Source organism: Crotalus tigris, unplaced genomic scaffold (genome assembly GCF_016545835.1).
Source record: "Crotalus tigris isolate CLP2741 ecotype Arizona unplaced genomic scaffold, ASM1654583v1 scf7180000017831.1706817, whole genome shotgun sequence".
Taxonomy (NCBI): Eukaryota; Metazoa; Chordata; class Lepidosauria; order Squamata; family Viperidae; genus Crotalus; species Crotalus tigris.
This window is the reverse complement of record NW_024096660.1, coordinates 123,621-138,410: the sequence shown is the minus strand read 5'-3', so window position 1 is coordinate 138,410 and position 14,790 is coordinate 123,621. Positions and strand designations below refer to the sequence as shown.

The following is a 14,790-nucleotide window of genomic DNA, read 5'->3' as shown; positions in this document are numbered from 1 at the left end:
TTAACACAATCAACGGGACCGATGACATGCTCAAGGAGCCGGGCGCAGAGGCAGGAGGCTATATGAGCTGCCTTCCCAATCTCCTGCTATTCTAACTCTGATGACGCCAGCAGTTTTTTGGCCGGACGAAAGCTTAGTAACTCTTTTTAACCACAGGCTTGTTTATATTAAACAGGCTGGTTTATTACATCCTGGTGTTCGTTTTTTCTTTTATTTGTTATACATACATATATACATACACACTGTATATATATGTGTACATATACACATACACACACACACACACACACACACACACACACACACATTCCCCAATCCAGTTTTAAAATAAGTTCTGCATCATGGATTTTCTTACCTGATGCTTAATGGAATCAATGAAAGCCTTTTCCAGAGTGCTTCCAACAGGCGGGAGTTGTCCTTTGTATTCTATTTCAAAAATTATTTCAAATAGAAGATCTGTAGAAGAACCCAAAGTTGCCAAAACACAGAAAGGCAGATAATATATGCATTATGTACACCTTTTTTTTAAAAAAAGGCTATAAGGAAGCAGCCTAGTATAGCTTTTCTACAAATAGGATGGTATGTCCTAGCCATATGTGGCACGGATAGTATAGGAGATGGTAAGAGTAGGAGACTAAAGTAATGTTGATTATGGGTGCTCTGATATTTAATAGGGAAGACTTTTTTACCTGCTAATTTAATGTCACAGCTGACAGAAAAGCTGACCCCATCCAGCACAGGCTTTGAGATAACAAATGTTATAAATTTCAATTTTTTTGCCAAATTTATTTTGGCAAAAATCAAAATCTCCTATTCAAAAGAACTTACTTAAAGGATAAGTAGCTTTTATTGATAACAGTCAATTGCTAAGCCATTTAAGAGCCATTGTACAGAGGAGAAAGCAAAGTTTAAGAAAACATAGTGAGGAGAGAGAGCAAGAGAGGAGACACAGGTTCCTCACCTCCAGGTTTGTGCTGAGAGTTCAATACAAAATAATTTTCATGAGATCTGAATCCAGGATTTGTCTCTATGGAAGAAGAAAAATGACAATATACCAGTCTAGCACCTGGACAGGGCTGTTCTTTCCCAGCATCTTAAATACACTAATTTGCCACTCAGAAATATTTTCAATTCTATCAAAATCTCAGCAAGAACTATGTGGCAAATTTATTCATTTATATCCCAACTCTTTTCTGGAAACTCAAAATGGCGTACATAATAGTTCCTGTTTATATTTTCCCCACACACCAACTACCTCATGAAATAAGCTGGGCTGACTTGGCAACTAGCCAGAATCTCTAATTAAGTCTCCATGGCTGATGAAAGACGAACTGGACGGATGCTAACCACAACCCAGACAATGGTTGATCGCTCCAGTACCTAAGATAAATGGACCACTGTCCCCATCCAAGTCCCACTGCAGATTGTTTATGGAGGTGACTAATGCAGATTCAGATCCATCTCCAGGATTGAAATCTGACTACAGCTTTACTAATAGCTCTTTGCAGTAGTCACCCATTGCTTTAGTGGTGTCCAGAAATGGGAGGTTGGAGATAGAAAAATACTTGTCCAGTACAGGTAGTCCTCAACTTACAAGAGTTCATTTAGTGGCTGTTTGAAATTGCAACAGCAATGAAAAAAGTGACTTATGACCATTTTCCCACTTATGACCATTGCAGCACTCCCATGGTCACATGATCAAAATTCAGATGCTTGGCAACTGACTCATACTTGTGACAGTTGTAGAGCCCTGGGGTCATGTGATCAACTTTTGCCACCTTCTGACAAGCAAAGTCAATGGAAAAGCCAGATTCACTAAACGACCATGTTCCATATTTAATAACTGCAGTGATGCACTTAACAACTGTGACAAGAAAGGTCATAAAATGGGGCAAAATTCACTGAACAAACATCTCACTTAGCAACAAAAAATTTGGGCTCAATTGTGGTCATAAGTCAAGGACTACCTGTATTAAAGGGTCTAGGATCCAGGCCTCTTAAGGTTCAGACCAATATTTCTTTCAACGTCTCCCTTTTGTAATGTAGACAATCATTAACAACTGCTGGTGAATGCTTAGGGAATACTGAATATATGAAGCAGCTGAGTTTTCTTGATAATACCTTTTAAAATATACTTTTCCAAAACACGTACCACATTTATTGTGATCAGAGAATTCCGACTTCAGGGTAATTAAGCAATGTTTTCTTAAATAAACAACTCAAAGTTCTTCTGGGATTATTTCTGTATCTTCCAACAGAGTTCAGCTGCACAAGGCATTTATCAGATCCAGCACGGAGATAAACAGTTTAAAGAACAGGACTTACCATAGGATTTATTTTTTACTTTCAAGAGAATGCTACTGGTTGGCAACCAACTAGAAGAGGAATACAAAGGAGTTGTTTTGGTCCGCTTCTTTTGCAAATACTCTCTATTCTTGTTTACTGAATTCTTGTATTGTGTAGTAAAAGCTGTATTTATCTGAGTTCTCATCAGGCAGTTTGAAGGCATAGCTTGGGGATTTACAGTTGTGGAAATACTCATTAAGTAATCATTAAATGACCTCAAAGAAGGAGTAGGGTGCCTATCAGTAGAGGCTAAAGTCGAGGTCTGATGGAACTTAGTTTCCATTGTAGACTTGGAGGGGCTTGCCTTAATTCCTTGAGATACAGTTATTCGCACAGCAGTGTTGCCATTCTGTGCCGTAGACACTTGAATGCCCGTCTGCTCTCCTTTATATATTTTGGTTTGTTCCAAGTGTGGTGGAGATTCCGTTGGATCTGCCTTTTTCTTGGAGACCTCAGAATTAGGAAGCAGCATTTGAAGCATTTGCTTCTGCATCTTTGTTGGGATGCTTTTAAGAGACTGGACTGGAATTCTCTGTTCTTCCAAGGAGACTTGAGGAAAAGTAGTGGCATTCTTGTTTTCCCCTTCGGTACCTTTCATGTGTGTTGTCATCCATCGGGTGGTTGATTGGCCATCATTCTGAGGAGTGACAGATTCAGTGATAGCTCCATGATTTTTTGTGGCTTCCAATTTTGTCATCATTTGAAGATTATGAGTCATGTCTAGAAAGGTTGAATAAACATCTGGCTTCTGTGTAAAAGTTTCTTCCTCGTTCTCCGCATCGTTTGAGTCTAATAGTAGCGTGGGACTTTTGTTCAAAATCCTACTATTATCAATAGATGATTTTGTAACTTGCCTTCTCTTCAGATCAAATGGATTCAAGCTTACTGTTTTTGTTGATTTCAAGAGAGAAACATGCATATGCTTGCCAACAGCTAGTTTTGAAAATGTTTCTGTCCCTGTTTTAATAATCTTTTCATTTGTCACAGGCAGCCAGTTCTCTTGGCCAAGCATTTGGGTAGTCACCGTAGAGTTCAAACTATGTCCTGTAGGCAATACATATGACTTAGATGCAACATGGCTGTTAGATTTCAAAACTGATTTTTCACCATTTGTAGAATTTACATAATCTTCAAATATATAATACCGTCCTTTAAAGTGCTTGTGACTTTGGTTCTGAGAAGAAGCTTCTGACAAAAATACTACGTAGACTGCTACTGCTTGCGTAGCAAAAATCAGCATACCATGGTTTCTGCAGGCATAAACTACTTTGTTTTCAGTACTTGACAAAATTCCTTGGAATAAGATCCTATCCTGACTGTCATCACAGTTCGACTTTCCTTCAAATCCTTCTATGTAAATCAGGATATGCTTGTGAGGACCTGCCCATATGGTCCAGTTGCACCAGTTATTGGTTTCAATCCTGTTTAATGACGGAGGAGAAAAAGTCCCAGTTTTATCTTTCAAAATAATATGGCAACTTTTTACAGGAAGATACACAGATAGCCAAGGAATTCCCAGTTCTGCAGTAGGAAACATAAAGACATGACATTTTCATCATTTTATTGATCAAATCTGGTTTATACTAGTAGAAGATATGCTATTCTTGTTTGAATGTTTCTCACTAGGACTAGCAACCTTGACAACAGTTACTGAATTTATCTTATTTCATTTTGCAAATATTTTTCCCCCATGGCTAGAATGTTAAAATTAGAGAAATAAATTAGTCATATTGGTATTTAGATTAAATGCTTTGGCTTTCCTCTAGGAACCTAAAGTGATTGCATATACACACCATCCCTTCCTTTACTTAACTAGAAGTTCCCTTGTTAAAAACAAGACAAAAGTTAGATGAAACCATAACATTTAAGACAAGACACAACTTTTGAACTCAGTGTGATAAAGGTGCATGTTATCTGGAAAATAATGATCTGACAACCACTTTTAGGTAGGACAAGTTATCCAGGCAGTTTTTAAGAGGACACAAACTGGTAGAAAAAGGGCTAGATTGATACTGTACAACCTCTTATTGTTTCCATTTTCTCTGTATATTGGCCTGTAACTTTTGGATTCTTCTCAGTTTGGGAGCTATTCTACTCCTTTGCAAACAGTGGTTATAAATAGCTGAAATCTATCTAATTGTTCAACTTTGCCAGCAACATTTTGGAAGGAATAATGGTAAAGCAAAGTTGATATTTGAAAGCAATGTTTTAAACCCATGGCAAAAAGGTGATAAACCCGTGTCTTAAACTACAATGCAGTTAGATATCAGGCACAACACAACAGTACACCAATAATCAAAATGGCAATGTAGTTGAAGTCCATTATTGAGTATGCTCAGGAAGTATAGGGATACTTGTGCTAGAAGTCAACACAAGTTCAATATGACTCACACACAGCTTAGTCTAGTTGCTTAGCATTGACCCAAGAATCAATGGTATTTCAATGACAAACTCATTCAGAGGAGATTGTGAATTCAGCATAAATCTACCCAGGAGCATGCACAATTTAGACTTGGACAAGTCCATGCCCTGGTTACCATATGCAATGGACATTTTTGGGACAGTCACACTAGAGGACAAAGTTGTAAGTCGATAACATCTTCCTGTTTGGAAGTGCTCCCCACATGTTGCAGCAAGAACTCTTTGAAGACATCTTATGTCTAACTGTACTGATATGTAAACTGTGGAAGTAGAGGTTTCATTAATTAAGGTGAAAGTGGATATTATCTCTGTGGCTAATGGAGTATGAACCACAAGTCTTTGGGACTGGTTAGGCTGTCACACTCCACCAGTTGAAGAAACAGTCTGTAGTTCTATTGTTCCTGTTCTATAGAAAGAACCTTTCTGAGGGAATTAGCCCTAACTCTCCAACAGCAAAAGAAAAGTCTGGTGCAGTTATTGGAAAGGGACTGGGCTCATCCACAGAAAAGATACAATCCTGAAACATAACAGCTGGAGAAAGGGTTTGCTCTGGTTTGTGGTTGTAACTGGATAAGTGAATGTCATTGATGCCAAGAGGCCATCTTCTAGACCTGGAATAGCAAGCAGAAGAACTGCTGCTGTGTCATGAGAAAGTGGGGGTTCTCGTCCATCAGCTAGGAAAGGACAAGGGCTTTGCATCCTTAAAGGAATAAAATGGGAACTGTCTAATTCTGTAATGAGGAGTAGCTGTGATTTTGCTAGGATTATGGTTTGGGTTTGGTAACTAAATTCCAAAAGAAACTCCTTTTCACTTTTGATTTAAACCTGTCTGATTCATATATCATCTTGGAAGCTAAATCATGAGAAATGTCAATTCTAGAACGTTCTTGGTAATGACTTCTGGGACTCAAATGCAACTCTTCTTTCAGATTATTGTATGGCACTATCAGAGATGAAATGACTTTTAGATGACTGGCTGCTTCCACAAAGCTTTTTACAATAGTACTAACATTATCCAACATTATACCGGCTTCATCATCAAGAATTGGTGCAATTCCAATTTCCTACTCAGTAGCAGATTTGGCATCACTGAAAGCTGGCACAGTTGTACATAGCTGGCCTATCAGTCCTCTTTTTGTCTCCAAAGAGAAAAAAGTAAGTCATTCTCATGCATCTTTATAACTATGCAGTTTTCTTCTGTGGTTGGTAACAAGATACTCTCCAAACCAACTTCTCTACTCGATGTTTCCTGAAACAGAACATTTCTTTGGGAACTTGTCAGCCCTTCTGTTTCGAAACTCTGAGTACTAATCATTTCATTCCTTGTTTCTTCGATAGCCACCCTATCAGGGGAGATAATCAGAGAATGTGCAACCAAAGTAAGACAATCCAACTGTGCCAATTTGCTATTTGTCCACAGGAGGTTCATAATAAAGTGTTCCAAAGTAGAATTTATAATTTGGCTTGGAAATTCCATTTCTCCTGTGGGACTGGGAGAGTTGATTAGGGTCGAAAATTTTAAGTCACTATTATCAGAATAAACACTGAATGGCATAACTGACTCAATGAGGCCTATATTATTTCTTCAGTGCTGATTCTTTGGATCTCTGGGCTTCTCATTTCTAATAATTTTGCAGAAAATTTTAAGCTGTAAGGAGAATTTGCACTGCCCTTTAAAAATCTCGATACCCAACTAAGATTGCTTGACTGTGAGTAGCATGTCTGGAATTTTCCAAGCAAAGCCTTTAAGAGCTGCAACAACTTTTTTTCTTGTTTGTTATGTCTCATTAAGTTCAGTTACCTGGTCAGTTCTGTGTTTGCAGATATATGAGAATGGGCATCATCCAGTTTTAATAGCAATCTTTCCTTATACAGTTGAGGTATATTGACTGAAGCTAGCAGAGATGGTTGTGGAACAAACATTCCAGCACCAGTAGCATCTATGGAATAAGGCCTAATTTCTGATTGCTTGAGGACATAGTACTGTCCTGAAAATCCTCCTCTTCTAGAACTAACAGAATATCTCATCAGGCGTACAAAATGGACACCTTTAGCATAAGTAGCAAAAGCATGGATCTCTTTTCTCCAACAAGCACTTGTTCCTGCAAGTGAAGAAATTCCATGGAAAAAAGAAAATTTTGTCATAGAGATCATCACTTTTGAATCCTGTGTTATAAATAAGGATGTGCTGTTTAGAACCTGCCCAAACCATCCAGTTGCACCAAATATTTCCTTCAAAGCCATTCAAATACACTAGGAGAGAAAATTTCCCAAATTTCTTTCTTTTTTTTAATGACACCTTTTCACAGGAATGTACATGGGCATTCGAGAGGCAAGAAGGCAAGAAGATGACATAAGTTACCAAGAGTTTAATTCTTTCCTCACTCTCTACCAAAATATCTCTCCAGAAATCGTCACAGCCATCTTCCCATCCTTCTTCTTCCCACTGAGGGAAAATTATAGATACAGTTTTGCAAGCCCATTGGCTGCCATCTGTTGGTGGGATGGATCTAGATTTTACTATACTTTAAATAGACTCGGGGAAATCAATAAAATTGTCCTGCACATTGGCAGAAAAACTGCAACATTAACTCTTTGAAGGCCTATGGAATATTACTGTATTACACAACATAAACAATTTTGAGTTTGTAAACTTATATTTGTTTATATGTCTAACTATGTCAGAGACAGACTTTAGAATAAAAATTTTGCTTTGCCGGTAATGAGGTGAGTGCGGCTTCGTTATGATGAAACTGGCCCGCAGATTAGCAGTTTGACACCCCTGCTTCAGGGCCTTTGAAAATAGTATCCAGGTGAGGGCCAAAAATCTTATCTCTGCGGGGATGATGTTCTATAGGGAGGAAGCCACTACGGAAAAGGCCCTTTGTCTTGGTCCCACTAGATGGACCATCTTAGTGGAGGGAACCCATAACATACCCTGCCTCTCCAATCTGGTGGGTCAGGTAGATATAATTGGGAAGAGACAGTAATTCATGTAACCTGGCCAAGCCATATAGGGCTTTAAAGATGATAATCAGCACCTTGAATTGGACCTTAAAACAAATTGGCAACTAATGTAGCTCCCACAGAAGGGTGACAAATCGCAAATCTAAAGTTGCACAAAACCACATGGGCCATTATATTTTTAATCAACTAAAGCTTTTGGATATTTTTCAAGGGCATCACAATAATAAAAATGAAAGGTGACTAGGACATGGGTGACTGTGAGCAGGAATTGTTGGACCAGGAAAGGGCACAACTGATGCACAATCTGCTGTTGTGCAATAGCCTTTCTTTGACTGCCACCTCCTCAAGCAGGAGTTGCAAGTCCAGGAAAAAGCTCCAGATTATGTACCAGGTTTGTCTGGGGGCAGTACAACCCGCTCCAAGACCAAAGATGGCAATTCTCCATGAACTAAAGTATACCAAACCCAGAACCATTCCCTCTGGTCAGTTTCAACCTATTGTTCCTTATCCAGCTCTTACCAGCCTCCAGGCACTGCGAGAGGGAGATCACGGTATTGCTTAACTCACCACGGCTGAGATATACATATGAGTAATTCCAAAACTTCAAAAACAACTGTTGAAAATAAAGCCATCAACAAAAAGAGCCTGCCTCAATTACAAACCATGCAAATTCATTTTGACAGACTTTTATTGTGACAGTTCAATTGCTCTTTCAGGATACCGATTCCATATCCACAGTTCCTATTGCCTAAGCTTCCTGCCAAGTTAGAGCTCCATGGCTTATTCTACTAAGAATCTGTTTAAGGAAAATGAATGGCAACACAGGAAACTGGTGAGGAATTACTACAATTTGAAAAACCAACCAATTAACAAAAAACCAAGATCATAACATTTAGGAAGAAGGGCCAGAGACTGAAGGACAAGGATGAATGACTTTGTAAAATGGCATGAGATTTTAGAAAGATTGAGTGAAATAATTGTTCTGAGAGCATTGCTGTGTTGGAGGTTCAGGTGAATGATGACAAATACAGATCATGGTCACTTCTCCTTCTTCCCTAGATATTTGAATTGGAAGCTCCTCCTGTAATTTTCCTTCAAGTTCAGTATACTTATTTCAAAAGAGGCCAAACTTATGATTTAGTTAGGAAAGAACTACTCGAGCACAAATCAGAAGAAATAGTTGATCCTGCCATCTGAATCAAAGTAGTTTAAAAGCAGGGAAAAAGCTTTGCTGGAATTCATATATTTTTTCTTAAACCTCTGAGTTGCACTTCAGATTTAAGCTAATTCACATAAAATTAACATAAAAATGACCACTTTATTCTTTATTTATAGAGATTTTAAAGCTTACCTGGTTGGACATGCTGGGATACTTCAAGAGAAACCTGCATCTGTACAAATAAAACCCAAAAATTAAATCATGTTCTTATCTAGGCATGCATTCAGGGGCTGGCATAATATAGGTAGAATCCAAGCATTGTTCCTTCATTCCAGTCATGGCAATATTTCAACTAATTCTGACTTACTGCAAAGTTCAGTCAGGTTAGATCAAGTGTGACAACAAACTAATGCATTTATTTAGCCTATAGTGGTACTTGAAATAAGGGTCTTTTAGATATTGGGCATGTTCATAATAAATTCATAGGAAAACTGTTCTTTGTTCTAATATTTAGTGCAATAGCTCTACTTACCAGTTCCTTGTCATTTACTCCAACATTTGGAGTCTGTAAAACCCTTGGAACTTGAGTGGTAGCATCATTTCCCAACAAAAAAGCAAAAAACAACAGAAGAAAAAACATTGCAATGATTTGTCAAGCACCTTCATTGAACATACATAGATGCCTATATATGATAGAATGAGTGCATGAGTGCATATATACATCCATGCAGTTGTCTCCCTTGTAGAGCATTCATGAAATATTCTGCTTCTTTTAGAGCATTTAACTTCCTCTGTTTCCTAGTCTCTTGCTTTTAACTTTGTGCTTAGCTAGGCAGGAAGGAAAGGAAACTTTAAAGATTGTTCTTTTTGAGCATGCCTTCTCTGCTCAAATGTTCTCTATTATCTCATCAGATTTAAAGGTGCCAAATAGCCCTAATTAATCAGTAAGGCCTTTTTACATTGGAAGATCCTGAAACAGAGGGAGAAGTGTTTGTAAATTTACTCAGGAGTTTTATGGTTTTAATGGTTAATTAGGCCCAACTAATACTTAGCAAGCATAGGGAACTCCTGTGTGATTTGGGATATAATCTGTTAATGGTAATTAAGTTTAGAGTAAAGATTTCTAACAGAACTAGATTCTCTGCATATATTCTCATAGGTGAAAACCATATTTAGTAAAGTTTGCTCAATAAATAACAAAGTTCAGAATATACACATAAAAAATACATACCTTTAAAGCAGCATTTCTCAAAGCATGGTCTGTGAGGATGCCCCAAGACCCTCTAAGGGATCCATGAAATCAAAGTTTTTGCCAGCCTATGTTTAATCAATCCTATCAAATAATTATGAAAAGCAGCAGTGAATGTGTTGATTTTCATTTTTAATGCGGTAAATACAAAACCATACAAACAAAAGTTGTTTTGGGATCCCCCATAATTTTTGAAAGTGGGAACTATCCTGAGAAAAAGAAGCTGAAAGAAACATTGTTTTAAAGTATTGTGTAAATCCATCCTGGGTTTTTCAGATTTTGTAAGTTTTACCACAACACTTAACAACTCTTTACTTCCCATTTTAAAAATCTCTCTGTTGCCACCTAATTTCCCCCCCCCCAACAATAGAAAGGTGGCCCTGCAGTTACACTCTTGTGGCCGTCTGCTATGTAGCAAGAATTATGAAATATGTACTTAAAAGCACACCATTAGATCAAATTAGGAAGAGATGTCACGATGAAAATGCTGTCTCATGATTGCTGAGTCAACACCAATTTGATGGCACATAATCAAGAAACCATGATAAAGCAACCCAAGTATGGTTTGAACCCAATTATTGGCTTGCATGCTAAGGAAGGAGCTGTACTTGAAGCCAATTATTAGCAGTACAATAATGGCAATGCTGAAGCCTAGATCCTGTTGATAATGTTAATAAAAGAAAAATACCTGTCCCATCCTGCTAAGTAACAACAGCTTATTCAATTTAGCTGCGCTTGGAAAAATAATTTTCAGGTGAGACGTTACAGTCTGGAGGCAGAAGTGATTCATGGCAACTCTTGTTTTTAAAATCTTAAGTGTGGAGAGAAGGAAAACCAAGTGAGTTACTACTGGAATTCTATAGTACCATAACGTTTGCTCTAAACCAAGCTGGAAGCCGGGATTTGATACTTTTAACTTGGGCTCCACATTTTCTGGCATTCACTGAAATCAAACTGAGAAACACTTCTCTTCCTTTTTCAAGTTGATGTGCAAGCAGAAATACTGTTAATATAGGTGCCCAAGGTAAATGCCTCTGGAATTGGTAAGGAGAGCAGGGCGTATTGTAAAAGGACATGTGTGGGAGGGGGATGTCAAAAAATCAAGATGGTAATGAGTGAAGTCCTTTTTAACTGAGCATTGCACACAGGCTGCATAAGAAAGCCAAATATTTAATTGTGTGCTTGCCAAGTTCACTTTTTTTGTCGTCCTCCCCCCCAGACATCCCTGGTGCATATGACTGCAACAGAGTGATGGGCAGTAAGTCCCTCCCAAGGGAACACTGATCCAAGGATTGTAGGGTTTCTCTAATGATAGTTTGATAACAAAAACATTGTCTTGCTTTTGGGCAATAAAAAAATGGTCATTACCAAGGCAATTTTCTCTAGCCTACACATGCACACACATACAGTGAGATTTATTTAGATGTTTTATGAACAGCACGTGAATCTAATATCAGGATTTGTGTGATAGCTGCCAGACAAAGCTGTAGAGTTCTTGTGACTTTAATAGTTGTGGAGAAGAGTGTATTGTAGTTTCTTGTTCCAGATTGAAAAAACCCTGCTCAAGTTCCCTTGTTCATCATTTTCAAAATTTCTTTTGTGTTTAGCATCAAGTAGACATAAGTGTATCCTGGAAGACCAGATTAGTCCCAATAGTATGTTCATTCTCTTTAGTTATTGTCACTTTTCTCCATTATGCAGGTATAACCTGTAAATTCAGGAGGTACATATGCTGACAATGAAACTGTGGCCTATTCTGCTTTGTTTTTTCTTAACATTGCTGTAGAAATCCAACCCCTGTATTTTATAAACCATGAATTGTTATATAAGCAAAGTACTTTGTTTAACAAGTTATGGTTTAACAACATGACTTAACCAATGCTTACTTTAGATGCTAAAATAATCAACAAAGAAAAGTTTCAATACATAAAATAATTCATTAAAATTATTAAATTAGAAAATCTGCACAATGACAAAGTCTGCACAATTGACAAATCTGTCAATTACACAAGGCCACCTTGCTTGGAACTGCATATATACTCTGTGCTGGTATATTACAACATCCTAAATTCTTGGGAAAACTCAATGCAAATGAAGGCCTCTGTCAGCTAAAGAATTGACAGCTGTGATTTCACATTGTTGTATGTATAGTAGTTTATTAAATTTATATCCCACCTGATTCCCAGCTACTCTGATGGTTATAACAATCTTAAAGAGTGAAGACTACTTCAAAATTGAAAATTATGGCAATAGAAAAGAAAAAAGGGAAAAGTACCTAGAAAATGTACTCAACAGATCAACTATTACACTTTGTCTGAAAGTTCTTTTCCTTGTTCCTTTATAGAAAAAATACATTCAAATGTTGGCTAACAAGAAATTAGAGTTTCCTTAATTGTGGATCTCAGTTTATTAGACAGGAGAGATACTTGTTTTTGTGTATTTTGCTGGTAGATAATTGTTTGTTTGACTAAACTGTTTTTTGGCTGCATTCTATATCCTCTTTTAGACTTGCTGAGATTCAGTGTAAGCAATCTCATGATATTAATATATTTGTGGGTTCTTTGTGTATTTTGCTTGCACGCAGCTTTGAGTCGTAGGGCAAAATAACACTGAATGAACTAAGTACTTGTATTGCAAATATTCACCTGGCTGGTCAGTAATATGGCCCAAATGAGTCCAGTGAACTTACACACCCTTGGGAAGTAGGAGCAAGAATATTATCTTGGTTGCTCCAAAGTGGCTAGTATACCCTAGCAGCATAGGTTTTTTTCCTCCATTATTTTTAACACCTATTTCAGCTAGACAAAAAAACAAACAAAAACAAAGCATAAATGTTATGTTTCCATTCATGCTGAAAAAAAGAAAAAGAAAAATGAACTTGTAATTTGTGGGTTTGAAGATTAGAAAAGTAGACTATAGAACAGTGGTTCTCAACCTGTGGGTTGGGACCCCATTTGGGGTCGAACGACCATTTCACGGGGGTCACCAAACAACGCAGTCCGCCATTTTTTCCCCCTTTTCCTTAGCTGTGCTACTCCCTTTTATTCTATTGGCTTTTGAAAGCCAATAGAATAGACTCTCTTGAATAGAGTCTAATTCTATTGGCTTTCAAAAGCCAATAGGAATTGTCCAGGCTGTCTCTGCCCTGCTGAGCCCGCCAAAAGTCCCATTCTGCAAACGGTGCTGCACCAGTTGAGTAGTCCTCGACTTACGACCGGTTGAGTAGTCCTCGACTTATGACCAGTTGGGGGTCGCGGCATTAAAAAGGTTGAGAACCACTGCTATAGAAAGAGGGAAATTATGATGAAACCTTAGGGCAAAATATAAATGCATTTATAACTGCTGTAAAGAAGATTAGAAGTTGATTCTTTACGAATTTTTTCTTTTGCTATTTTCTTATATATTCCCAATTTTTTCTCTATTTTTTAAATTTTAATTCTAAAATCTTGACTTTAGTGATCCTTACTCCCTTAAAAAAAAGTGTAGGAAAATCTATACGGTTCTTATGAATATGTTTAGCTTCAAAGCGCCGGTACTTTCCGTCCCTTTCCTTTTGCGCCAGCAGGTGTCGCCATTGCATACTAGGATTTGGTGTAGCACTTAAATCGAGTTCTCAGCAATTATTCCCGGATTGTTCATGCTCTGATACAGTCTTGCTTTGTTTTGTTGTTCATTTCAGTGCAAATAAGGGTGTTCCCCATGCAAATATATCTCTATTAGAGCCTGTGAATGTGAACATTTCCACTTCATGCTGCTTTCTCCTCCCCCGCAATTTAAAGCCGTATTGCATTTGCCTTTGTTTTGCCAATCTTGAAATATGCAGAACAGGTATTATAAGCAAGTTGAAGGTTACCAGAGAATGGCTGCAAGAAAGAGTATCCAATTGGTGTCCTAGTTTCTTAAGCTATCACAGATCCTGGAGCAACAAGCATTTCTTCCTATCTCCAAGGAAAAAGGGGAAAAAAAGAACATTATTGTACTAGCACCCCTGCTTTTCTCGTCTGTTTTGTAATCACTGCAAAAAAGATTTTGAGTGGACATTGCTTTTTGTTGCATATAAGGGCTTTTTGCGAGCTATAGTGGGGAAATCACTGGATCTCAGCATTTTCGGAAAAGGGAACTTTTCCCCGAGAGAGGGAAGAGGAAAGAGGCAAGTTTCAATATGTTGAAATTCAGTGGGGTGAATGGATTGTTTGAAGGCTGGTTGAGTGAAGAATTCCCAGAAATGAGGAAACATGTCCCCCCAGCTCTTCAAATTTGTGAAGTGAAGTGAAGATGGAAAGGCTGTATTTTTTGTAATTCTGGTTATACTGCAGCTAACCCAGAAGTAAAATTGGCTCCAGTTCTAACTTGGGCTCACACATTATGCTAAGCCAGAGTGTGATTTGTTTAATTTTAACTTGGTAGGTTCTGTGAAATGACCAACTGTGATTAATAAACTATGGATTAGGAATTCATCTCATGGGAAAATTACACCATTTATACTTTAGACGTTAATCCAGCTTGGCTTATTGAGATACATGACCCAGCCAATGTGATGGCACATGAGAAGAGAAGGCTGATTGATTCTGTTTTGTTGTTTTCTTTTGGGTAAAAAGACTAGGAAAAGGACAATCCAACGAAAGTGGCACTGAAACCTAGAACAAGT

General features: G+C 37.8%; 1 protein-coding gene across 2 annotated transcripts in view; it reads right to left on the bottom strand.

Moving 5' to 3' along the window:
• LOC120307828 overlaps nt 1-14,790 on the bottom strand; it is a 33,241-nt gene that overhangs the window by 5,216 nt on the left and 13,235 nt on the right. The window contains exons 2-7 of one of the 2 annotated variants that reach the window (XM_039342982.1): nt 10,125-10,226; nt 9,426-9,475; nt 9,086-9,125; nt 2,326-3,867; nt 962-1,027; nt 356-456 (exon numbers count right to left, since the gene is read on the bottom strand). In XM_039342982.1, coding sequence (XP_039198916.1) covers nt 356-456; nt 962-1,027; nt 2,326-3,867; nt 9,086-9,125 — 1,749 coding nt within the window. In that variant the 5' untranslated portion in view covers nt 9,426-9,475; nt 10,125-10,226. Of the gene's footprint in view, nt 1-355; nt 457-961; nt 1,028-2,325; nt 3,868-9,085; nt 9,126-9,425; nt 9,476-10,124; nt 10,471-14,790 lie in introns of those variants that run through there. The other variant, XM_039342981.1, reaches the window with a different exon arrangement.